This window comes from Ursus americanus, chromosome 14, assembly GCF_024610735.1.
Source record: "Ursus americanus isolate L20-20 chromosome 14, mUrsAme1.1.p, whole genome shotgun sequence".
In the NCBI taxonomy this organism is placed as follows: domain Eukaryota; kingdom Metazoa; phylum Chordata; class Mammalia; order Carnivora; family Ursidae; genus Ursus; species Ursus americanus.
The window spans coordinates 59269577-59293203 of record NC_142140.1 but is presented as its reverse complement, the minus strand read 5'-3'; the positions used below and the strand labels follow the sequence as shown (position 1 = coordinate 59293203).

Genomic DNA, 23627 nt, shown 5'->3' with positions numbered 1-23627 from the left:
GCCCCTCCAGGCCCAGCGCCAACGGCCAGGCAGCAGGGGCGGGGACCCTGTGAACCTGGACCCCCAGGCGCCCCCGAACCACTCCCGCTCCTAGGGCCCCATCACACCGTTCCCTATGTGCCTGCCTTGGCCACAAATAACATTGGGTTCTCTCACAGGAGAAATCTGAGCTAGACCCAAAGAAAAACTTCCCAGACACCCTTAAAGCTGGCTGTCATTGTGACGGCTGCAGGACAGAAGTCACGCACAGCCCAGTGCCTCCCCCACTCCAACACGCTGTGTAAGCCCAGCAGAGAGGGCCCCCGGAGCCTGGGCACTTGGCCTGCGGGACCCCACTCTGTCCACAACTCACCGAGGACGGGAGACCCGGCGGCACCTTCCGGACCTTCTTGGGCTGCGTGTCTGTGAGGAGCAAGAGTGAGCAAGCCGGGTCTGCTGGCTCCCGCCCAGCCCAGCCAGGGATGTGGAGGGCGGGGGTGGGGGAGAAGGGACCCCCGAGCTTTCCTGGTAACCACACGACTAAAACGAGGTCTCAGGCCTATCTGTACAGGTCTGAGGGAGTGTGGAACTGGGGTGCAGGGTCTGCAGCGGGGCATCCCTCCCTGCATGTCCACAGTCACGCCTTCCTGTCGTGGGCCCTGTGCCTGGCAGTTTCCCTCCTCGCTCAACTCAGGGACCCACAATCTCGACTCGCCGGGCTTCTGCAGCGGCTCACAGATGCGCGGCCAACAGGGACAGCATGAGTCGCCGACACGTGTGGCCCAGTGGAGGTGGACTGTGCAATGCCCCATGTCGGGTTCTGGAACCCAGAGTCCTTCTTGTGGACTACCGAGCGCCCTGGTTTTTGCAGTTTTGTGTTTTGTGGGTAACACTGCCATTTAAAATGCCCCCCAGCGCAGTCAGAGGTGTGGCTGGTGTTCCCAAGTGTGAGAAGGCTGTGCCACTCGGCGGAGAAAACCCGCATCAGGCCTGAGGCACAGCGTGGCACAGCCCATGGCAGACACTGGGCGAGGCGCGCCCGGGCAGGCACACGCGACGCAGGCCACAGGCCCCCCAGCTGGCAGGGGTGCTGAGGCCAGGAGCGCACATGACCCTGACCTACGAATTCCACCTGGGGCCGCGGGAGAGCGACTCTGCAGGACGCGGCACCGAGGGCACGTACTCCTGTCTCCGTGACCTAGCTGCCCCCACCCCGGCGCCCCACTCACCGAGTCCACTCTCCGCAGCTCTCCGCCGAGGGTGGCTGGGGTAGGAGTAATACTGGGAGCCGCCCTTGGTGCCTGAAGGGGACAGTGGCCCGGGGCTGCCGAGGGCCAGCTCACTGGGCAGGAAGCCAGCCTGGGGGACGAGAGGGGGAGTTTGTCAGAAGGGGCGGGACTGGCGTCCAGCCCAGCCCTGGCTCCCAGGCCCATTCGGCTGGAAAACGCGCAGTGCAAAGGTGGGGGCTGCTCAGACCCCCGTGAGGGGCGACAGGGACCCTCAACGGGAGCGCCCTGCCTGCCCTGCTCGGATGTTTCTCTCATCGAAGACCTCACCGAGCGCAAGCCACGTGGTTCCTTTCCTGAATAAAGACTGAGAAAGGAAACTTGCCAACAACCCTGCCGCACCCCTCCAGGAGGCCAGGCGTCAAAGACACCTGCCGGGCTCACTCTGTGCGTACTTTTTTTTTTTTTTTAAGGTAAAAGGTTTAATTTTGCATATTTTAATTTGAAACAGACTTCCTTTCCTCAAAGCAAAAACAACTGGAGTCCAAGCCAGCTGTGCAGCTGGAGTGAGTGGCAGCCCCATGCCTCGGCCTGCCCACCTGTAAAATGGACACGGGCACTGTGGAGCCAGAGGCGCGCCCTGAAGGCTCTCGTGCACAGGGCCTGTACCCAGCTGGCGCTCAGTCGCCACAAGTGCTACTGCTCGGGATATGACACAGCACGCAGACAGGTGGCGCCTCCTGGGCCGAGGCCTAGCCGCGCCGAGGAGTCACGGGGAGGGGGCAACGGTGGCTGGCCACTGCCCACCCCTGCCACAGCCTCTCAGGGTCAGCATGGTGAGACCTTCACCTGTGCTGGGTGCCTGTGGGGTAGGCTGCTGGGGGGCGGGGGGGAGCAGAACCCTAGGGCCAGCCCGGGGTTAGTGGGGGCAGGGCCTCAAAGCTGCCAGGCTCGCCTCAGTGCCCCCATCTGCACTCAGCACTCAGGGGTGCGCATGTGTCTCTCAGGCCCCTCCAGCTGTGTATGGCAACCCCCAGCCTGGACCCCAGGTCTGGGAGCCATGGGGCGGGCGGGGGCCGTGGTCTCCCTGGCATTCCCCTTGCCCTGTCCACACCGAGCCGGCTGGCCTGGCCCAGGGTGCGGTCCTACTGCGGCTGACCGGCACTCGGCTCAGCCACGGAACCGTCTGCAGATCAGACGACAACCCCGGGGGGGAAGGTGGTGGGGCAGACAAGTAACTGCAGCCCCCCACTCCACTCTCCAGGATCAGCAAGACCCAGGGCCCTGGCCTCAGACTCAGGCCTCACCTGACTCAAGCCGCCAACACCCGCATCTCTCCCAAAGGCAGTATACGCGCTCCGCTCGCCGCCCTTGCCTAGAGGAGAAAAGACTCACTAGGAGCTGACCCTGGGGACGTCATGTCCCAACATGCTGACCCAGAGCCAGGCACCCGCCTGTATACAGTGGGTGCTCTATCAGTGCACAACACCAAGAGAACTTTGGTGGAATGCTGGTCTCCCTGTCAGCCTGGGGGACAATCAGGACCTGGGCCACTTCAAGCCAGCTGAAGCTTCGGCCTGGTGCTGAGTGCCCACCGTTACCAGCCTTGATGTGAGAAATGGCTTCAGATGCTCGGCCAACTGACTGGAATTACTATCAAACTAGAGGTTTATCATACAATTTTGGCCAAACTCTTGGAGCAGGTGCTGTGGGGTGGGGGGAAGAGGACTCCACAGGCTGTACCCCCAGTCCCACCTCCCATGACCCCTCAGGGCAGGCAATGCTGGGCCCGTGGAAGGACCTGCAAATCAAGGCCTAGAGGTCGGGGGTGGGGTGCCCCAGTCCAGGGAGTAAGCAGCGGTGGGGGCGGGGGTGGTGCCTGCGCTTCCTTCCTCCCAGGGTCAGCGTGGGAAGCAAGGCTGGTCCGCCCAGCCACAGCTCTGGGCTTGGCCCAGGAAGGTGCCTTCCCCTCCCAGACTCCCAGCACCCCTGCAAGAATGGGGTGTTGGGGTTCAGGCCCTGCACACAGTAGGCACCAAATAGGGCTTCCTGAGAAGCAGGATGAGGGTGGCAAGGAGAGAAAATGGAGGTTCCGTGAGGGGACCCTGTGGGCACAGAGAAGGTACCTAATCCGTGCACTGGGCCCGCACATCAGGGGATGAGAACACACGGGCCTCACTGGGGAGCCAGACCAGGCTGGGGCCGCAGCATGAAGCCGTGGCGAGGCCTGCACTGCGCCCACCTCCCTGCCAGCTCGCTGGGCGTCCCTGGGTGCCACGTGGCAGGCCTGGGACCCAGCTGGACTCTGGGCTCTGCTGACCGGGCCTGGCCGTGGGAAAGTGCCCACAGCAGGAAGAGACGGGAGGAAGGAACAGGCAGAGGGGAACCGGAGTCCCTGCAGGTGCATAGGCCACCCCAGGCCACACACGGGGTGGCGTTCACCCTTCTGGTCTGGGAAATGGGCACAAATTCCTGCCACACATTTTGTCCCTGGACACTGCCCCTCCCTCCTCCTTTCCTGGGCGCCATGCTGGCCTGCCCAGCTCCCACCGTGCACCCAGTCCTAGGGACCCTCATAGCCACCCGTTCACATGGGCCCTCATGGTCCCAGAGGCTGAGCCTCTGCCGGCCCCCACAAGCCACAGAGCCCGCACAGGTCCCTTCACGCTGAGCCACAGTGCACCCATGTGCAGGTGGGGGGGGGCTGTTGGGCCCTGGGAGCTAGGCAAGGCCTCGTGACCAGCAACACAGGAAGTGCTGTGAAGATCTCAGTCCTACAGTCAGGACACCAAGGCTCTAAAAGGGACAGTCTTCACCTGAGTCCCAGTGGGAGGGACTCAAGCCCAGGCCCCCGAATCCTGACTTTCACGGCCGGCCTCAGAAGGGCCCAGCCTGGCTCTGACCACCTTCTTGAGTGGCCAGGACTCCTTGGGCAACAGGCCACAGCCACCTAATCCCCTGCTCTGGAAGAACCCGCCAAAGCAAAGGTTCCCTGAGTGCGCTGGCCACACCCAGAGGACCACAGGGAGCATGGGGGGAGGGGACGGTGGCGCGCGGACACTCACCTCCAAGCCCAGGGCCCAGGAATGTGGATGAAGAGAGGCTGCCGTGGGGCTCACTGAAGTGCGTGCCGTCACCATAGGTCTGTGGAGGCGGATGGCTATGAGGGGTGCTGGGGAGATGAGCTCCAGGAGGCAGGCATGCCCGTCAGTGCCCGAGTCAGGGCCTGAACCCACGTCTCTGGGCCCACAGCCCCAGGAGACCAGGCTGGCCTCTGACTTGCCCCCCTGTGAGCCTGTTTCCCATATACTCCCCCACCCCGGAGAGGGTAAGCCAGGTCTTGGGCCTCACAGAGGCTCCTTACCCGGCTGGGGTCAAAGGAGGAGCTGTTCTGGTCGCTGGTGCCCCAGGAGCCCGAGCTGGGCCGGTCCTCCAGACCTGCAGGGCAACAGAAGGGAGTTAGGGTCACCCTCACCGCCACCCTGCTCTGAAGCCAAGGGTGGCTCCCATCAGTTCAGGGAGAAGCCCCCCTTTAACTTAGCTGATTTTCCGGGCCCTTCCTGACCCAGCCTGGTCCTGAAGCCTGTCTGGCCTTACCCAACCCTCGCTCTGCCCATATTTAAACTGCCAAGGGGGTGCCCAAGGGGGTGCCCAGCCGGCTCAGTCGGTGCAGCACACGACTCTTGACCTCTGGATTGTAAGTCTGAGCCCTATGGTGGGTTTACGTGTCACTTAAAAGTAAAATCTTTTTTTTTTTTTTTTTTAAGATTTTACTTATTCATTCACGAGAAAACAGAGAGAGAGGCAGAGGCAGAGGGAGAAACAGGCTCCCCACAGAGCAGGGAGCCCAATGCGGGGCTCGATCCCAGGACCCTGGGATCATGACCTGAGCCAAAGACAGATGTTTCACTAATCTTAAAAAACAAAAGATGACAAACAACTGCCATTAGCGGGAAGCACCCAGACACCCTGGCACTGAGCATACCTTCAGGCCCACAGTTCAAAAAACAAGTCTTCCAGCTACCTCTGCCAGCAAACTCCTAACCATCCATCAAAGCCCCAGCCACAAATCCCACCCTGGGCAAAGTCCTCACTCTCAGAGCCTCCTCCCCTCAGCATCTAGTTTCTCCCTCTGGTCCAGTCTTGACCACAAGGGACTGGGGCATCTGTACCAGGCTCAGTCCCTCCTGACCCGGCAAGAAAGGTTCACAAGGGCACTGTGAAAGCTCTGATCTCAGGGCAGCGGGAGTCTCTCCCTTCCCACCACTGACAATTCAGGAAGCGGAGCCACTCCTTTGTTGAAGTAACAGCACAGCTGCCACTGACTACCTTGAAGGCCCAGGCTGGCAGCCCTTCGGGGTGAAGGGAGCCCCAGTTAGGAGAGGCCACAGCGCAGCAAGGGTTAACCAGTGTATCTGGGTCTGGAGCCGTGGGGTGGGGCAGGGTGGGACCTTATCTCCCCCCACACTCCCAGGGGCCACCCAGGACTCCCCACCCAGGAGGCACAGAGCCTTCCTGGGCCAGGGCTCTGACCCCATCCAGCGGGGGCAACAAGACCACGCGGCCTGACAAACACATGTGGGGCAGGCCCTGGGCCCAGGCCCGGCCCCAGCACCACTCCTGTCCTTGGTTTCCCTCCTCTGGAAACAGGAGGATGCACACGCCCCACTCTGCAGGACCCAAGTCAGGCTGGGGAGAGATGGGCTGGAGGGAGCTCTGCCCCCCTCCCCCCCGGCTGCCCTGCGACCCCACACTGCTAAATTTTGGGATTCCAGCAAGAAATCTTCAGTCAGCCCACCCCCTCCCCCACCCCGCTCTTTACCAGAAACTTCTTTCAAATTTCATCCTATTGCAATGCCTTTGTGTTAATCATCATCCCCCAAACTGGTGTTTAATTGCTCCCTTATTTGCATAATTGTGCATATTAATCCCTCAGCCTAATGAATATTCATACACATTTAGATTTTATTTTCTAATCAAAGATTTCCAACGTGACTGCAGTGGGGGGCTGCCTTAGCCAGGGGTGGGGGGGCCGCACCCAGCAGGGGCTCCTGTGGTCCCGGAGTCTATCCAGCACTTGCCACCAGGTTTGGGGACTCTACACCAGGGAAGAGTGACCGGTGAGCAGGGGTGACCTTGGGCAAAGTACCAGCAACCCAAGCCTCAGTTTCCCTCTACACCTACTTGCCTCTACCCCTCTCCTTCTGGAGTAGCCCCCACCCCCTGTGGCCATGTATAACATGCCCCTGGAGGTGCCAGAACCCCGCCACGGTAAGCAGGGAGGCCATATCCCAAGACCACAACAGACCATGTCTGAGGACAACTCCAACTGGGTGCCTGCAGCCCATCCCCTGCAGAGCCTGGCAGCTTGAAGGGCACCCCAGGGCCCGCTGTCCGGGGACTCGCACCCACAGGGACCCCACAGGCTCCCAGCAGAGGCAGCCAGGTCTGGCTCTGCCCTTTCTGGAGAAAGCCCTCACTGGCCTCCGGCCTCCCCTCTTCTAGAGATGTCAAAACTAGGGACGGCCCCTCCCCCACCACCCCACTAACAGTTATTAACCCCCCCACCAATTAATCGTACATTTTAATAACCATTATGAATATTCATAACATTCCCTGTTCGTGTTCTAATTAAAACGTACTAATAGAATAAAGCACTGCTGTCAGAACGTAATCTTCTCGTGCCTTTCTTCTTTAAAGCTTGATGTTTCGTGCTGGTGGCAGTGGCAGTGGCAAGAGCTGACAGGAGCTGGCGGGAGGCGGCCTCAGGCCAGAAGCGGGAGCCAGGACAGAGCGGAGGACAGAGGGTGCTCTCAGGGCCCACGCCTCGGAGCTCAAGTGCCGGCTGGAGGTGGGGGAAGGAAGCCACCCACCTGCCCAGGTGGCTATGCGGATGGAGAACCAGGCTGCAGAGTGGACGGCACCACTGGCCCTCAACAAGGCCTGGTCCCGGCTGAGTCCCCTCCCCAGAGGGGCCCTTAAGCGAGGACATGGGGGCTGGGCTCGGAAAGGCCCCCAGCAGAGGCTGGTTGGGACCCAGTGTTCCCTGTCCCGTGGATTCCCCCTGGGCCTGGGTTGGCGACCTGCAGCCGAAATGCCAAGCCAGCCCCCCGAAACACCCCCCCCCAGGCTCCTGCTTTCGTAAGTCAAGTGTTATTGACATGACCACGCCCATCTGTTCCTTCAAAGACAGAACAGATGACTTGCTGGCCCTTTGTGGAAAAGCTCAGCCAACTCTAGCAGGAAGGAAGATTCCTGAAGCTGGTTACCCTGTACAAAGAAGTCTGACCAACAGACTTGGGTACCAGGGCTGGGGCTATGGTGTGGGGCAGGTAAAACCAGGTGGTCAGGAAGGAGCCCGGCTCTATGAGCGCCCCCTCACCCAGGGGCCCAGGCTAGATCCCCAGAGCTGTCCTCCCTCCCTCCCTCCCTCCCGCGGCCTGGCCCACCGGTCAGAGCCTGCCTTCCCTGGCCCCTCCGCTACATCCCTGGGTTGTCCTGCAGCAGTGTCCCCCCCACCCCCAGGTTTCCTGCCCGCACTCCAGGCTCAGGGAGCTTGATGAAGTTTTCCAAAGCAAAACCTGGCTCTGCCCCACCAGCAGCCCCCATGGCTCCCCACTACCCTCAGGGCAGAGACCAGATCCCTCTCCAACCACCCTTCTCCCCCCCAGCTCATCCCTCACCAGCCCCAACCCGTGAGCGGACCCCCACCCACATGCCCTCCCAAGTCCCACCCTGTTGGTCCCCACACCACAGGTCTTCACCCTCCTTCGGAGAGGTTGCCTTGCTGTCCCCTCCCAGCCTGGGGTCCCCTGTGTATCCCTAGCATTGCCCACACAGGGCTGGCCCCCCACAAACGGCCTCGGCAGCGTCCGTGCCTCGCGTCCTCGATGCACCTGCCACTGATGAACCCAAACGCAAGAGCACGTCCGCGGCGCCGCCCCGTCTGCCCGCCCCGTCCCGGCCAGGAGCACGTCCGCGGTGGCGCACCGTCCACCTGCCCTGTCCCAGCCACGTGCGGCCACCCTCACCACCACGGCTAGCACGGATCCTGCGTGACATCTAATCCACACAAACGTAGACGACCGCACGCGGCTCGTGGCTGTAGTGCTGGACAGCGTGCCCCAGACCCTGACTGCACCAACACCAACACAGCGGGTCGGCCACCGCAACTACTGCGATGGCACCTAGAACAAGTTAGCGACATCTAACGACGACCGCTTGGCAAGCGCTCACAGGCCTCTTCTCTTCTTGCAGTTTACCAAGCAGGTCAGCTTTCCCTCTGGCTCTCCCCTCTCACAATTAAAATCGCCCCAAACCGTGGGGGCTTGTCAGGCAGCCCTGCCTGGGTGCGGCCCCGGGGGTCTCGTGGGGCAGCGACACGGACACCAGTTTGGATTTGGGGGCAGCCCCTCCTCGGCTGGGCTGTGGGCTCTGACAGGGGACGCCTCTCTTCCTGGGATTTTGGGGGTTAACTTTTTTTTTTAAGATTTATTTGAGGGGGAGGGGCAGAGAAACACTCTGGAGCAGATGCTGTGCTGAGCGCGGAACCTGACGTGGGGCTTGATCCCATGACCTGGAGCTCATGACCTGAGCCGAAACCAAGAGTCAAATACTCAACTAACTGAGCCACCCAGGTGCCCCAGGGGTCAACTTTTATTTTATTTTTTTTAAAAGATTTTATTTATTCGACAGAGATAGAGACAGCCAGCGAGAGAGGGAACACAGGCAGGGGGAGTGGGAGAGGAAGAAGCAGGCTCCCAGCGGAAGAGCCTGATGTGGGGCTCGATCCCACAACGCCAGGATCACCCCCTGAGCTGAAGGCAGACGCTCAACAGCTGTGCCACCCAGGCGCCCCCAGGGGTCGACTTTTAAATTCCTATATCATTTCAAAACTGGGGGGGGGAGATGCAAGTGGCACACCAGGCCGTGCCCTGAACCCAGCCTCACTCAGCCTCCAAAATCCTGCCCCTGTGCTTTATCCTCTGCCTTCTGTTCATGCGCAAAAATATTTCCTTTTCTGGTCTGCGTAACTTCAAATTTTAGTAAGTTCTCCAGGGTTGGCCGCAGTCAGAACAGCCCCCCTCCCTTTTCTGAAAAGGATCAGAAGCGGGTTAGAGAACATCGCCGGCAGGACGTGAGACCAGAGGCTCACACACGCCACAGGCAGGTGCAGGACCGGCCCCGAGCCCTCACTGTCTCCGTCCCTGCGTGTGGGGGCAGTAAGCTGCCCCCCCCAACCCGAGAGCAAGCAGATTGGAGACAGAAGAGGAAGTGAGTAGAGGCCACACCCCACCCTTTCTAAGAGCAGGAGGACCCCCAAACCTGTGGCTTCCCTGGTGGCACAGCCAGCCTCTTGTAAGGTGGGTCCCCCAAATACGTGGTAATTCACAGAGAAACAGGCCCACCCAGCTACAGAAGCTGCCCTCCGTCCTCCCTCCTGCGGATTTCAGGAAGACCCTCATCCTGCTTCAGGCAGCGTGTGGGGATGGGAGAGCCCGCCCCAGTATGAGCTCAGAAGCCAACGTGGGGCCTCGTGCAAGGAACACACAGAACAGAAACACACGTGGGACACCAAAGATGGACTGAGACTCCGGACTTAGGGTTTATCCCAGCAAACAGACCATCTAAGGCAGCAACCACCGAGCACCCTCCAGGAAATCACAGAGTGTGGGGGGGGGGTTCTGGAGTAGAAGAGATTTCGGAGAGAAAAAGTGAGGAAGCAGGAAGAAGCAGGCAGAGTGGCGACCCCACAGATCCACAGGAGGCTTTGAAGGGCAGCAACTGAGGGAGTGGGGGGCTCCGGGCCACCCCCACCCGCGGAGACGGACGGCGCTCCGGGATGATGCACAGACCTAGCCCGAAACCACACCCTGCAGCGCTGACCATGCATGCCCGAGCCGTGGACTCCCAGAGCCCGCTGAGAACCTGAGAAAAATGAATGAAAATGCAAAGAAGGGGATGAGACACACACACGCGCACAACCCTGAAGTCTTGGATGGACGAGGGTGCACGGCTCAGCTAGGCCGGAGAGGGAGATGGGAGGCGGGCGGGCCAGGAGCCCTCCCAAAGGCCGTGGCGAGCACCACCCACGTCGGCTTGCTGGTGCGAGACCACCACACGGAGACCGGGAGCAAGAGCACTCGGGTGGGCGAGCTGCACGCACAGAACCCTTGCAGCAGTGGCAGTCCTCCCGTTCTGCAGACGGGCAAGCAGCGGCGGGGAGAGGCGAGGTCACCTGCCCAGGGCTCCTCAGGAACCACTGGGCTCAGATTCTCACGAAAAGAAACCACGTTTTCCACAAGGGGCGATCTACTTACGCCACTTATGGCGGGGGGGGGGGGGGGGAGAGGCTCATCCCTGTGCTCTCCTGCAGGAAGGGGATGTCTGATTTCCCTTTGGGGCTGGAAAAGCCAGAAACAGGAGGCTCACACACATTATTTAAAACCATGAAAATAACCCCCAGCAGAGCTGCAGACCAGCATAGACATGCCAAACACAGTCGGGGAAACACTCGCCTGACACAAGGCAGCCAGGAGGAAGCAAAAGACGGCAGTCAATCTCCTGAACTCTGAAAGCCTGGCACCAGCAGAACACAGCCCTGGCCGAGCACCCTGGGGGCCACGCATGCACTGGCCACTACGCAGACACACCACGCAACACAAGTGAGAGGGACTCGGAACGCTCGCATCCAAGTCCCAGTGCGAGGGATGAGCCTTTGCTGAGGACAAGCTGGACTGAGAGAGACAAACCCGCTGACCTGAGCCCTGTGAGCCCCGTAACCCGGCATGCCCCCCCCACGCACAAGCCATGGGGGGCACGTGCACAGACCCACAAACACGCTTGCGGAGAAAGGGGCGCTGCTCTTGGTCCCTGACGCAGAACGTGAACGCGGCTGCACAGGAGACACAGACCTCACGGCCCCACGTCCCGCCGCACCTCCAGGACACGTGCACGTCGGCAGAGCGGGCCCCACTGCGGCGAGGCGGGGGCTCTGGGTCTTCGCAACGGGGCGGACTCTTCTGCGCCCGGACTCTGCACCGGGGACCTTGACGTGAGACAGTCAAGGGACAGACGCTCAGCCCAGCCTGGAAATCAGAATTCTCCAAAGAACTTGACTCCACAAGAATGTTTTTTAAGAGAAAGCACCAAGTATCTCTAGAAAATAACGGGAGTGCATGTTACTACGGCCACCGGACCCCGCGGAACGCCAACTCCAACAGAAAAGTGTGACCCGCGACACCAGGCCCCAAAACGGGAGGTCGACAAGCGTGCCGGCCCTCAGTCCAAAGTCAAACACAGACCAACACACACAAGTTTGAAAGGAGTTGGGGAGAGAAGAGCAGTCTGATGGACGGATGTCGGTTTGACAGTGACGCCTGTTCCTCGTAAGAAAAATCAATAAAAGAGATCAGAGGCAGCTGAATCAAGGACATAGAACAGAAAGAAAAAGCCACTAGGGTCAGAACCGAGGCGTGGCCTCAGCTTCCTGACAAATGGGGACAGGCAACTCTGGAAGCCGCTAAGGTGCACGCCAGCCGCGCCACGGTGTGTCCGAAGCGAGGATTTTCTCCTAAGACAACGCCAGAGTTGACAAGAGGCACAAAATCCCAAAAGGAATCACTGCAGGAAGAAAGGGGCTCAAATGCAAACAGGGAGGCGGCCGGCTCCCCAGCACCAGGGCCAGTCCCGCTCGGCGCAAACCAGTCCCAGAGCCCGGTTCCGGAGCACAGCAGACGTCGCCGACAGAAGCCTCGGCCCACGCGGCTCAGGACCACGGGCAAAGCGCTGGGCCCACGGCACACAGACCACACCTGGGGACAGCACGGGACGTGGCAGAGAAGGAAAACCAAGACCACGCTTGCTGTGGACGCCCCGTGGGACCAGAGGGAGGTGCCCCCCACCCCCCCAGCGCGATAAACACCTACATGAGGACAGACCTCCAGGTGACCCCCCGTGTCAGGCCGGGTCCTGCTGACGAGCCCGAAAAGCCCAGGAGCACGTGCCTGGGGTTCTAGAAATGCCCGCCACTGTGAAAAGGCGCACGGTGGCTGCACTGGGATGCGGGAGGTGAGGGGCCCAAGGATGGCTGGACAGGTCAGCTAAAAAACCAAACCAAGGAAAGAGTACAAACAGGGAAGGGATGTCAGGAGGCAAGCAAGACGAGGACAGTCCCCAAACTACAGCACGGAAACTTCTCGAGTACCTACACCGCCCTCACCGGAGAACACGGGATAGAACAAAACGGAGCCGTAGAAGAGCCAGTGCCTCCTACGTCAGTTTCCAAAGTTCCTCCTCAAAGCTGTACGGGTCAAGAGAGAGAAGCTGAACAGACAGGGGAAAAACCAGGTTCTGACCTCAGGAAACAGTGCGGTGGAAACAGATGGTCCCTCCTGAAGTCAGCTACGAAGTCGATCCCGTATCACAGCCCAACAGGGCTTCCCTTCGGGGCGGCGCCGTGCTGTGTCCCCCCAAGATCACGACACAGAATCTGCGTGTATGAACGTGGGGGGGGGGGACCCTGCGAGAGCAGTGGGGGCAGGACCGGGGCACACCACAAGGCGCAGCACCTACCCCTGGGGGCACTGAGGCAGGGACGGACGGAAAGGCGATGGGAGGACACGGTGGCTCAGGGCCACCTGGCACCCGAGGAAGCGGTCTCCAAACTGCCTGGGTGCATCCCGGGCGCGACTCTGCTGCTCTCGTGTCCCTAACGCACACAGACACACTTGCTCCTGGCGCTCTCTGTTCTGACGGCGCTATCTGTCCTCACGCACCCGATCCTTCCCCAAGCACAGCTGCACGCGCAGCTCGGGCTGCATCTCCGCGCTCCGAGCGTCCGCATCATGGCTGCGTTCGGTCCACTCCGCGGACTGCGCTGATCCTGGCTCTCACCCAAGTGCATGAACAGGAATTCCGAGATTTCCGAATGCTCAGGCTTTTGACTTCGTTCTACTCTTTGGTCTTTTCTTTCTAGTTTTACTGCACTGTTCTCACGGGAGACAGCTCCTCGAGTCTTGTTTTCTCTCACGTTGGAAGTTTTCACTGTGACCACTATGCAGCCGGTTTCATAAAGGGGGTGTGGCCTCTCACGGACACGTGCTTCTACGGAGGACAGGCGCCCCCCAGAGTCACCCGGAAACTGTTACAGGTCCCCTCCCAGCCTTTCCAACAGAGCTCAGGTGCAGCCCCACAGGTGAGCCCACGGGGTGCGCTTGGCCAGAACTCCTGTCAGCTCAATCTTGATCACTTTGCAGTCAAGATTCTCTCCCTCCCACTTACTTCTCGGGTCTCTGCTCTGTCAAGGACTGCCAGCGCACGCTGCTCTGCCTCCTGCATCTTTTCCCACATACTCCTCACTCCTCAACCTGACCTAACAAGAAGCACATCTGCACTGCTGAATGAACTGTGTCATCTGATTCCTAAGGGTTTTTCAGAAATGGCACCAAGGCTAGAACACCATAAATGAAAAGATCTGACAACATAAAAATTTAATCTGCGAAACACTTAGACCAATTAAAAATCTCCATCATTAACAAGTTATAAGTTAGAAAATAAACTCCAACATAGATCACAAAAGACTAATACCCTCCCTATGTAAAGAGCGCTTGCAAATCAATAAGAGCAACAGAAGATGGGGTAAAGAACACCACAGGAAGCAGCATCAGGGAGTTACTTGGGATGATTATTAAACTCACTGTAAGTGCAACGAGAATAATAAATCTTGCTTATTTCACCAACCTATGAGGACTGAAGACTCAAATGATCCAGGCTTAGTGCCTGGAAAACAGCGCTCGAGAAATATTAAAGTAAATCGTGGTTGACAAATAGTATTGCCATTGTTAAAAATTTCATTGGGCAGGAAAGAAAAAATACTAGTGATATAGCTGATAGAGCCAACGGATGGGTCTCCAGGAATTCTGCTCAGTGAGAAAAGCCAGTCTTGGAAGGTGACACAATCTCACACAGCTTCACGTATTCTCGACATTCTCAACATGACCTAACTGTAGAGCTGGACAACAGTCAGTCGGTGCCCCCAGGGGTGAAGGGTGGCAGGTGGGTGTGGCTCCGAGGCAGCGGGCAATGAGAGCAGCTCTGCACCTGGACTGTGGCAGTGGGCTACTGGCGCTCCATGTGGGATAACAGTGTGTAGAACCCCTCCCCACGCACACACGAGCTAACACAAGCCCATATGGAGTGCATGTGACAGAGGAAAGGTCTGGCTCTCTCGTCTGGATGGTACCAAGGGCGGCTCCCATGCTATGGGCATGCAGGAGGTCACTGCTGGAGGAGGGGTGCACTCGACCTCCCTCTACGGGTCTTTGCAACTTCCTGTTAATCTATGATGATTCCAAGGAAGTTGATCAATTCCAAAGAGGGGTGGGGGCGGGGGGGCTCAAGACAGGAATGGAAAACTCATCAAAAAAGAACTCATGGCCAATGAACTTTTGAAAATGCAACCAGCCGTCATGAGTGACATAAATGCCCCCTTGACACGGCACATTCCTTGTCACCCATCAAGTGGAAGGAGAGGTTTGAAGACCTGTGCTGGAGAAGGGGCCAGGCCGGAGGGGCGCGCTCGCAGGGAGTCCGCCTCCACGGGACACACGTGCCGGCCGGTGCTGACGCGGCCTTCAACAGAGTCCCAACTGTAGGAGTTTCACCCTGAGCGTGTGTTACGTCTGCTAGCGAGAAAGCTGCTGAGAAACGATCAATAGGAGAGGCGTCCTTTGCCCCGTCCATACGCTGTTCCTGGTGTCCGGGGCAGCCTCGGACCCCGCGGCGGGGGCCAGACAATGTGCTATCACAGGGCTCCGGGCCTCCGTGTTTCCCAAAAGAGAGGCAATGGGCAAGCCTCTGCTTTTGCGTGTTGTCCAATCCGTATACGAACCAGAACACCTCCACCTCAAGGGGCCCCGCGTCCCCGTGTGCCACCTCGGAAGCAGACGGCGGGGCAGACCTCCACGCCGCTCAGTCAGAGCTGCTGCTCGCGCCGGCACAGGCCGCCTGCCGGCTGACAGAATGGACCACAGAGGACAGGCTGACTTAGGGGACGTGAAAGGACCACCAGGCAGACCAGACTGGAGGAGGAGCAAGGCTGGTGGGGCCCGCGAGCATCCGGGAACCCCGGCAAGCACGCACGACCAGCTGAAGGAGGGTGAGCTGCCTCATCGGAGAGGGACGGACCCTCCCTGGGTCCACCTGCCGACGGACCAGCAGCCTGCCCCCTTCCTGGCGTCTCCAGCTCCACCAGGGAAAAGGTGGGGAAGGGAGCTCAGAGCAGGGAGAACCCATGAAGGGGCCAAGCCCAGGTCCCGCGGCTAACAGGTGTGGGACTGGTGACCTCAAGGCAGGGCCAGGAGGGCTCCACCGAGACCCGCCCACACCTCCAGTTTACAAAGTATTCACACCCACGGACTCGCTGAATCATCTGGCCACGGGCACACGCCCTTTTACAGATGAAGAAACTGAGGCTCGTCATGCCACCGACATAGGTGATACAGTGTTTTGTGCCTGGAGTGGCAGCTAGGAGGGGCCCTTCAGCTCCGGTCTCAGGGTTCCCGGTCCCAGATCCCCAGCCACACCAGGCTCAGGCTGGTGTTAACGGCTTGAACTGAACTGGGTGAGGGGGTCCCTGGCTGCATACCCAGAACAGGGGTCTCCCAGGCTGGAACAACCACACCCTGTCCCCAGCCAAAGTGGTCAGGGCAGGGCCGGAAGTGGGCAACTTGGAGGGGCCCCTCCCCCAGGAACTGTGGCTTCGATGACTCGGGGCTGCTGGCCCTAAGTGGACACTGGAGAAGGGAAGACAGCCTGGGACAAAGGCCCAGAGAGAGACAAGGGAATGCCTGTGCCATCTCCTCCAAGAAGACCCCCTGGGCCTGACACTGCCCAAGCCAGAGGAAGGGTAGCACCCCAGCTCCTGGGAGATATTTCTAAGGGGAGGGAGCAGGATGGCCTGTGGGGATTTCCACAGCTCAGAGAAGACTCTGTCCAGCCATACAGCCACTTCCTCAGGAAGGGGAAGGCCAGCATGGGGGGGTGGCGGACATGACACAATGTCCCTCCCCTTGTGGGGGTTCCTAAGCACAACCCACCCCTGAAAACCCCCTCCTCCTTCAGCCAGAACACACTGGATATCTCAATGAAATTCACAGACAACTCCAAGAAAGAACCTTCCATCCCAAATCCCAGAGTCACAGAAGGACACACACCCAATCCTAAGACCCCTAAAAGATGCCAAAATCCACAGAGTGGCAGAAGATCCTGGTCTCCTTGAGGGTCTCCCCCAAATCCCACCAATAATCAGGGTGGACTCCCCAATGTATGCAACGCACCCCTCTCTGCCCACAGCTCTCCAGAGCTCCCACCTCCCTGGGGTAAAACCCCAAGTGCTCCCAAGACCCCAAGGCCCTGCATGACCTTCCTCATTCCTCTCTGTGCTCCCCTCCCCCCTCTCGCTCACTCTGCTCCAGGCACACTGCTCCTCCTTGCTCTTCCTCTAACACATCAGGCCCGGTCCTGCCCCAGGACCTTTGCACAGCCTGTGCCCTTCACCTTGAACCCCCCTCAGGTCTCTGCTCAAATAGCACCCACTTGGAGACCGTCCCTGACCACCTTGGCTCTTTGTGATGGCCTCCTCCCTGCTGCTCTGCTGCCTGACCTTTGTGGTATGTTCCTTCAGCAAGAAAGAACGGTCCGTCCTCCCCCGGCCATGTCACAGGCCCTCAGTGCCCAGTAGGGTGACCGACTCATCCAGATTTGCCAAGGACATTCCTAGTTTGGGGGCGCCTGGGTGGCTCAGTCATTAAGCATCTGCCTTTGGCTCAGGGTGTGCTCCCAGGGTTCTGGGATCGAGCCCCGCATTGGGCTCCCTGCTCCACTGGGAGCCTGCTTCTCCCTCTCCCACTCCCCCTGCTTGTGTTCCCTCTCTCGCTGGCTGTCTCTATGTCAAATAAATAAATAAAATCTTAAAAAAAAAAAAAAAAAAAAAAAAAGACATTCCTAGTTTGAATGCTCAAAATCCCAGATCCCAGGAACACCCCTGGGTCCTCAGCAGGATGGTCAGCCACCCCAGTGTTGGGTCCCGTATATAATACTCCTGTAATATATACTTGAAAAAAACAGCCAGGAGCTGGGCCTCTCCCCGGACTTATAACAGGGGCAAGATTTAGCAAGGGCTGTCCAGTAACTCCTGGGCCTCAATTTCCCACTTAAACTGGAGACCCAGGGCCTCACGGGGGCCATGGGGACCTGGGAGGCTTGAGTCCCCTCCTCACATGTGCCCCATTATGAGTAACACAGACCCCCCCGGCCCCAGGCCTCTCACCCCCTGCCCTACTTGGGCCGGGTGCCGCCCCCAAACATGTCCTCCTCTGGTGTCCTCTCCGAGTGGCTCTGGCGCTGCAGCCCACCCTGTGTTGCCCAGCCCACCCGCTGCCCCGAGCCACGGGATCCTACCTGAGCCTCCGAACTGGGCGCCAGCCAGGGAGGTGGGCCGGCCCTTGCCGTTGGCCACCGGCAGGGGGAACATCTGTGGGAAGAGAGAGAGGGGAGTGTGGGAGCCAGGACACAGCTCTGCCCCGGGGGCCCGTCCCTTCGGAGAGCCCAGGCAGGAAAAGCAGATGAGGGCCCACGGGGCACACAGGGAAAGCACGGCCTGCTGCCAGCAATGGGACTTCTGGTAGAATTTAAACACTCTGCTGGAGGATGCCTGGCCGGCTCCGACGGCGGAACGGGCACCTTATCATCTTGGGGTCGTGAGTTTGAGCCCAGCACTGGGTGCAGAGTTTAAATACTACTACTACTAAAAAATAAAAAGTCTGCTGTTTGTGGTCAGAATAACCGATTTCAACGCTGGAAACCTTTTAGCTGCTCTCAAAAGCGATACAAAGTTGTCCTTAAATTTCAGCTTTAAAAAGTTGGAATATTGCTCCCGGAGCCCAGCAGCAAGGGTGAGCTGAGCACAGGCCTTTCCCCAGGCCAGGGTCCCCTCCTGTCCTGTGTGCCCCTGACCCTGAGCCACAAGCATGTGGGGAGGAAAGCTCCGCCCAGCCACTGGGATGGGAGGGGGGTGACGTGGGTCACGTCCCCCACGTGCCAGGTTCTGTATTCAGTGGCTGCCTGGGGGCCCTCATCACACCTGCCCCTCAGGAGAAACTGAGGCCCAGAATGCCAGGAAGCTGGAGGAACCTGGGAAAGGCTGTGCCCTCCCCCAACAGGTGACTGGCTGGTTCTTCTGGGCACCGCATGGGACAGCCGCCTTCCCCCCCCCCCCCCCCGGGTTTACCCAAACCCACCCTGTTAAGTCCCTCAGGATTAAACAGCTTAGCAGCGTTAGCCAAGAAAACCCAACATCAACAAACCCTTTTGTCACACACAACAAAACACGTCCCTGCCCCCAGAGTCTAGGTTTATAGATTCCATCTAGGGCCCAAGTGATTAAAGGTGGCGGGAATCGGGACCAGGAGGCTCACTGCAGAGCTGCTGACACCCCCAGCCCCCAATCTACTCCACTCAGCCAGGAGGTGAGGGCACAGGGCCTGTGGGCAGGACTCTCACGCAGCATCACAAGCCCCGGGGCAGCCCCAGGAAGTGGGGCCCTGTCTCCACGCCCCGTTCTACAGGAGAGAAACAGAGGCCATGTGCTCACCTGGCCCTGGCAGGCGGGGCAGCAGGGGCTCATGGGAGGCGTGGAGCCTGGCGGGAAGCAGGTTCTCACCGGGTCTGCACCTCCCGCTTGGGGGCGTGGCTGTGCTCATTCAACTGGCCCAGCCTCCCCAGAGCCCTGTTCTCTCACATAGGGTCCTGTTCCATTGGGGAAACTGAGGCCTATACCAACTGGACCCCAGGCCCAGGGGGTCAACAGCTAAGCCCCTGGGGTGTGGGGACCCCATTTCAAGTCTTTGTTTTGTCTCCTAGAGTACCAGGGGCTACGCTGACATCTCGTATCTGCCACAAGGGGCACTGGGCCCTGTCAGCCCTGACACGCCCCCTCATACCCTGTAGCCTCAGTCTTCTCTTCTGTGAAATGGGCTCAGGGCCCTGCCCACACAGGACACTGAAAGCCAATCATGAAACTGTCCCACACTGCTCGGTGCCCAAGTGCCCTCTATGCCCCGATAAGCTTCCTTTCTAACAGCGGAGACTCAAGGCCTGGCAGGGGCAGCGGTTAACGTCACAGTTTAGCTGTCACAGTTTAGCTGTTCCTTCGTGTGCTCTGACAGTCGCCTGTTCCGCTGCAGGAACCTGGCCCCTGCAAGCACTTCCCTTCCAAATCTCTTCTCAGTCTAAAACCAAGTGGATATCCAAGTGGATTTAAACCCACTCGGTTTCTCTGGGGCAGGCTGGAGGGAGCAGCTACAAGGAGACGAAAAAGTGTCGGGAGAGGAGGCAGGGACTCTCTCTGCGCCCTGTGACCTGCTCAGGCCTCTCTCCTTGTAAGAACAAGGACGGTGAATGGAAATCCAGCTCCAAGTTCACCCTGAGGAAAGACACAGGACACCTTACCCTCGGCCTCAATTTCCTCATCTGTGAAACGGGTCACTGGTTCGGGCTGGGGCGGATGAGACGTTCAGACCCACCACACAGAAGAGGTGGGGGAATGAGGGGCTCAAGGCTCCTGGACAAAAGAGGTGAAGGGACCAGGTCTGACCCTGTGCCCACCCCCCCACCCCCACCCCGTCTGTTCCGGCTCAATAATCTGTGACCTGTCAGTTTAACAAAAAAACAACCGAGCCGCACTCTGGGTTACTCAGCCGGGGAAGCAAAAATAAAATGGGGCTTAAAAATGGCTCAAAAATACCAGTATGGCCCTTCCGGAGCCGGAGCCCTCTGTCCCGTGGGCTGTGTTTTTCCACAGGATGGCTGGTGTCGTTTCGGTTTGGGGACTTTTGTTTTCGACAGGCCTCAGTGGCCTGGGGCTCGTCCTGGTGGAGGGTGAAATTCAGACTGAAAGTACCTCCCCCAACCCGTTTCAAATCAAAATAGTGCTTCCTGGTGGAAGAGCGGGAGCAGGACTTAGGGAAGCATCCACGGGCAGGCTGCAGAGGTTGACACTGGTGACAGACGACCCACGGCACAGATGAGCACGCTGAGGCCCCCTGCTCCTGGCACCTAAGGGGAGCTCTGGCTCCCAGCCCCCCGAGGCCTGGCGGAGCTGTGTGATGCCTGGGAGCTCCGTCCAGCCAGGCGTGAGCCGGGCATTCCAGGGCCACCAGACTGCCACCCGGGCCTGCCTCGCCACCACAGAGCAACAGCAGCCACGGTAGTGAGAATGGCAACTACCGCCGAGTCAGAGTGTTTCCTCCAGGCCGCGCTGCCCAGGGATTCCCACACTCCCCAGATCTCCTACGGCCTCCTGCCCGGGGCCCCCAGCTCCTGACCATCCATCACGCAGGCCACCATGTGGCTGAATAACTGAGGTGGCAGACCTCACTGTCTGCTCTCTGCCTCACTCGCAGGCCCCGTGCCAGTCATCTTGGTGCTCAGTGCCCCCCCCCCCCCGTTTTTCCTCCTTTTGTACCCACACAGAAGTGAATGACCCTGATCATACCCATTTTCCAGATCACGAGGCCAAGGCCACTGCTGGCCCACAGCCCATGCACCCCCACCGCACCCCATATCCTCCAGCTCCCCTCCCACCGGGGACCCCTCCACCCAGCCAAGTTTGAGGTCTGGCTCTGGGCTTTTGGGGTATTTCTGGCAGATGCTTCTGCCCCAGGAAGCCTGGGGCTGCAGGCCACACAGAGTCAGGCCGGGAGCCTGGGAAGGCGGCGCCCTGGCTTACCATGCTGAAGTCCAGGAGATCACTGAGCTCCTTGTCTGTGCCCACGGGCGCCATCCTCTGTGGCTGGTTCATTCTCCAGGGCCTAGGGTGGGCACCTCAAGCCTAGGGATGGCCCTGCAGAGAAGGGAACAGACACACGGGAAGACGAAGAGCAAAGAAGAGGTCTGAGTGACTATGTCAGAGGCGGACAGATGGGGAGCTGTTTAAAAAGCCCTTCTTCTAAGGGCCCTGAGGGCTTAGGTCTTCCCAGAACAAGCCCCTTCGTAACCCTGGGGTAGGGGGCAGGGCAGCCAGGACTCCCTGGTTTGGGCCCCTGGAGACTTCTCCCCAGAGCCCTCAGGGAGTTTGAACAATTGGGGGGGGGGTCTTCAAATATATATTTCCTAAACTCCCTCCGAGACCACCAAAAAATTAGACTGCAAATTTTAAACTGGATGGAGGGTGGGAGAGGTCCCTTCCCCAATCCACCAGAACCCACCCCTCTCCTCCCTTCCATCTCTCCTTTCCAACCCCCCCCCAAGCTTGCTACCGCTAGGAAAGGGGGAGGGCAGCCCAGGCCCCATCCCAAGGGAAATTTTGTGACCCCTGCCCCCCTACAGCTGTCACAGCGTGTTGAAAACCAGGTCACCCCCAAATTCAAAGCTAAAAACAATCTTCAATAAAAAGGCACAACCACCTTCCCGATTCACGACTGAAAGGGGGGAGGGTGCCCGGTGTAGGGACCTACCTACAAAGCTCTTCTCCACCCTTAACCTCCAACCACCACAAAAAAACAACTAAACTCAGAACAGAAAAAAACAAAAAAAAAAAAAAAACACACTAGATTGTTTTATTGTCACGATGTATCCGGGAATTATTTTTTAGCAACTTTGAAAACATCCCTTGCCTCCCGCTCCGGGGGTGGGGGTGGGGGTGTCCCCAAACCAGGGTTTCCCCCGCACGGCCCCAGGGGCCTCCATTCTAGAGCGCGGGTGGAGGCTCACCTGCCTGGCCCCATTCCCCCCACCCCCAGGAGAGGGAGCGGAGCGCGCAGCCCCTCCGGCTTTGGTCCCGGGCTCTCCGGACGGGGGCGGCCCCAGACACACCGCGGAGGCTGCGGGGCGGAGGGGGTTCCGGGGTCGAGGGAGACCCCGCTTCGGAAGCCGAGAAACCCCCGCTTTGTTTGCCAACTCGGGACGAGGTGTGAAACGGCTGCCCCGGCGCCCCCTCCCCCGCCAGGTCTTTTCTTTCTCAGAGGGCGTGTGAAACTGACTTTGTTGAGGAGTACGAAACCGCACTTTTTTGTGGGGTGGTTGAAACCGATTTCAAGGCAGACCTGCGGGGAGCTGGAAACTTGTGGGGTGTCGCAGGACTCTGGGGGATTGGAAGCGGCCTCGGAAGGAGGGGAGGCGCTGCGAGCGGCCAGGGGCCCGCCGCCCTCCCTGCGGGCCGGCCCGGGAGGCCCGGGGCCCCCACCCCGCCCGCAGCGGCCGGTGCAGGCGGGCGGCCCGGGAGCCTTTGAAGCCGGGCCGCCCGCCGCCGCCGCCCCGGGCCGCGCTAACGCGGAGCAGATGTTCGCGCCCCGGCTCCCCCCCCCACCCCCGGCCCGGCCCTCAACCTGCGCCCGCGGGCCGCGCCGCCGCACCTTCCCCGCCAGACAAAAGGACGCTCCCCCCGCCCCCTCCAAACTCCGGCGCTCGGGGAGGGGGCCCCGTCGCCCGGCCGCCCGCCCCGCCCGCCACGCCGCAAAGTTTCGCCAAGTACGGCCCGGCGGGCGGGGGGCGCGGCGCGGAAAGTTGGAGAACAATGACGCCCGGCCCGCGGCGGGGGCGCACGCCCGGACGGCGCCCCCGCCCCAACGTCCCGGGCCCGCGGCGGCGGCGGCGGCGGCGGGGGGAGGGGGGGGCGGGCCAACTTCGCACAAAGCCGCGGGGCCCCGGGATCCCGACGTGCTCACCTGCTCGGCGCGGCCGGGCCCGCAGCGCGCGGGGGCCGGCGGCATGAACAGCCCCCCCGGACAAAGGGGCGTCGCGCCGGGCCCCCGAGGGTCGCGCGTGGGCGGCGGCGGCGGCGCGTGGCCCGGCCCTCCCCCGCGGCCCGCCCGGCGGGGCCCGTGAGCGGCCGGGGCGCTAGCGGAGGCGGCGTGTGCGGAGCTCGCGCTGCCCGCCGCCCGCGTCGCTGGGCTCGGTCCGGCCCGCTACGCCCGCGGCCGCCGCCGCTGCCTCATCTTCCTGCGGCGGGAGACATGTTCCGCCCCCCGCCCCGCGCGCGGCCCCGCCTCCGCCAGGCCCCGCCCGCGCCCCGCCCCGCGCTCCTCCCGGCGCCGCCGCGGATCCCTCCGCCACCGCCCGCTCGGCCCGCGTTGGGCCCCGCGGCTCGTTTTCCTGCGCGCCCGCGGGAAGCGGCTGGGACCTCGTGCTGCCTGGGGCCTAGGAGCAGGGGCGCCCGGGTAGGGCCCCGGCAAAGGGCGCAGGGAGGGGGCCGGGACTATCTTCCAGCGCGGAGGCGTACGGAGGGTGGAAACGCACTCGTGACGCAAGAGGGCATAGACCGTGAGACGGAAAGATAAGGCAGGGCAGCGGTGGCCAATCGGAGGGTGCGAAAGTTTGATTGGCGGGTCTGTGGGCCATTCGTGGCGCGGCCCCGCCTCCGCC

At 60.5% G+C, this 23627-nt stretch overlaps 1 protein-coding gene across 13 annotated transcripts in view; it reads right to left on the bottom strand.

Annotated features, from left to right (window-relative positions):
* TCF3 (transcription factor 3) overlaps window positions 1-23236 on the bottom strand; it is a 33864-nt gene extending 10628 nt beyond the window's left edge. For 5 of the 13 annotated variants that reach the window (XM_045800139.2, XM_045800147.2, XM_045800142.2 and 2 more), the window contains exons 1-8: window positions 22931-23234; window positions 20995-21108; window positions 17667-17739; window positions 4570-4643; window positions 4271-4349; window positions 2513-2580; window positions 1209-1338; window positions 353-402 (exon numbers count right to left, since the gene is read on the bottom strand). In XM_045800139.2, the coding sequence (XP_045656095.1) occupies window positions 353-402; window positions 1209-1338; window positions 2513-2580; window positions 4271-4349; window positions 4570-4643; window positions 17667-17739; window positions 20995-21066 (546 nt within the window). In that variant the 5' untranslated portion in view covers window positions 21067-21108; window positions 22931-23234. Of the gene's footprint in view, window positions 1-352; window positions 403-1208; window positions 1339-2512; window positions 2581-4270; window positions 4350-4569; window positions 4644-17666; window positions 17740-20994; window positions 21109-22930 lie in introns of all 13 variants that reach the window. The other 8 variants (XM_087867440.1, XM_045800144.2, XM_045800145.2 and 5 more) reach the window with 3 other exon arrangements.
* Window positions 23237-23627: the final 391 nt, after the last annotated feature.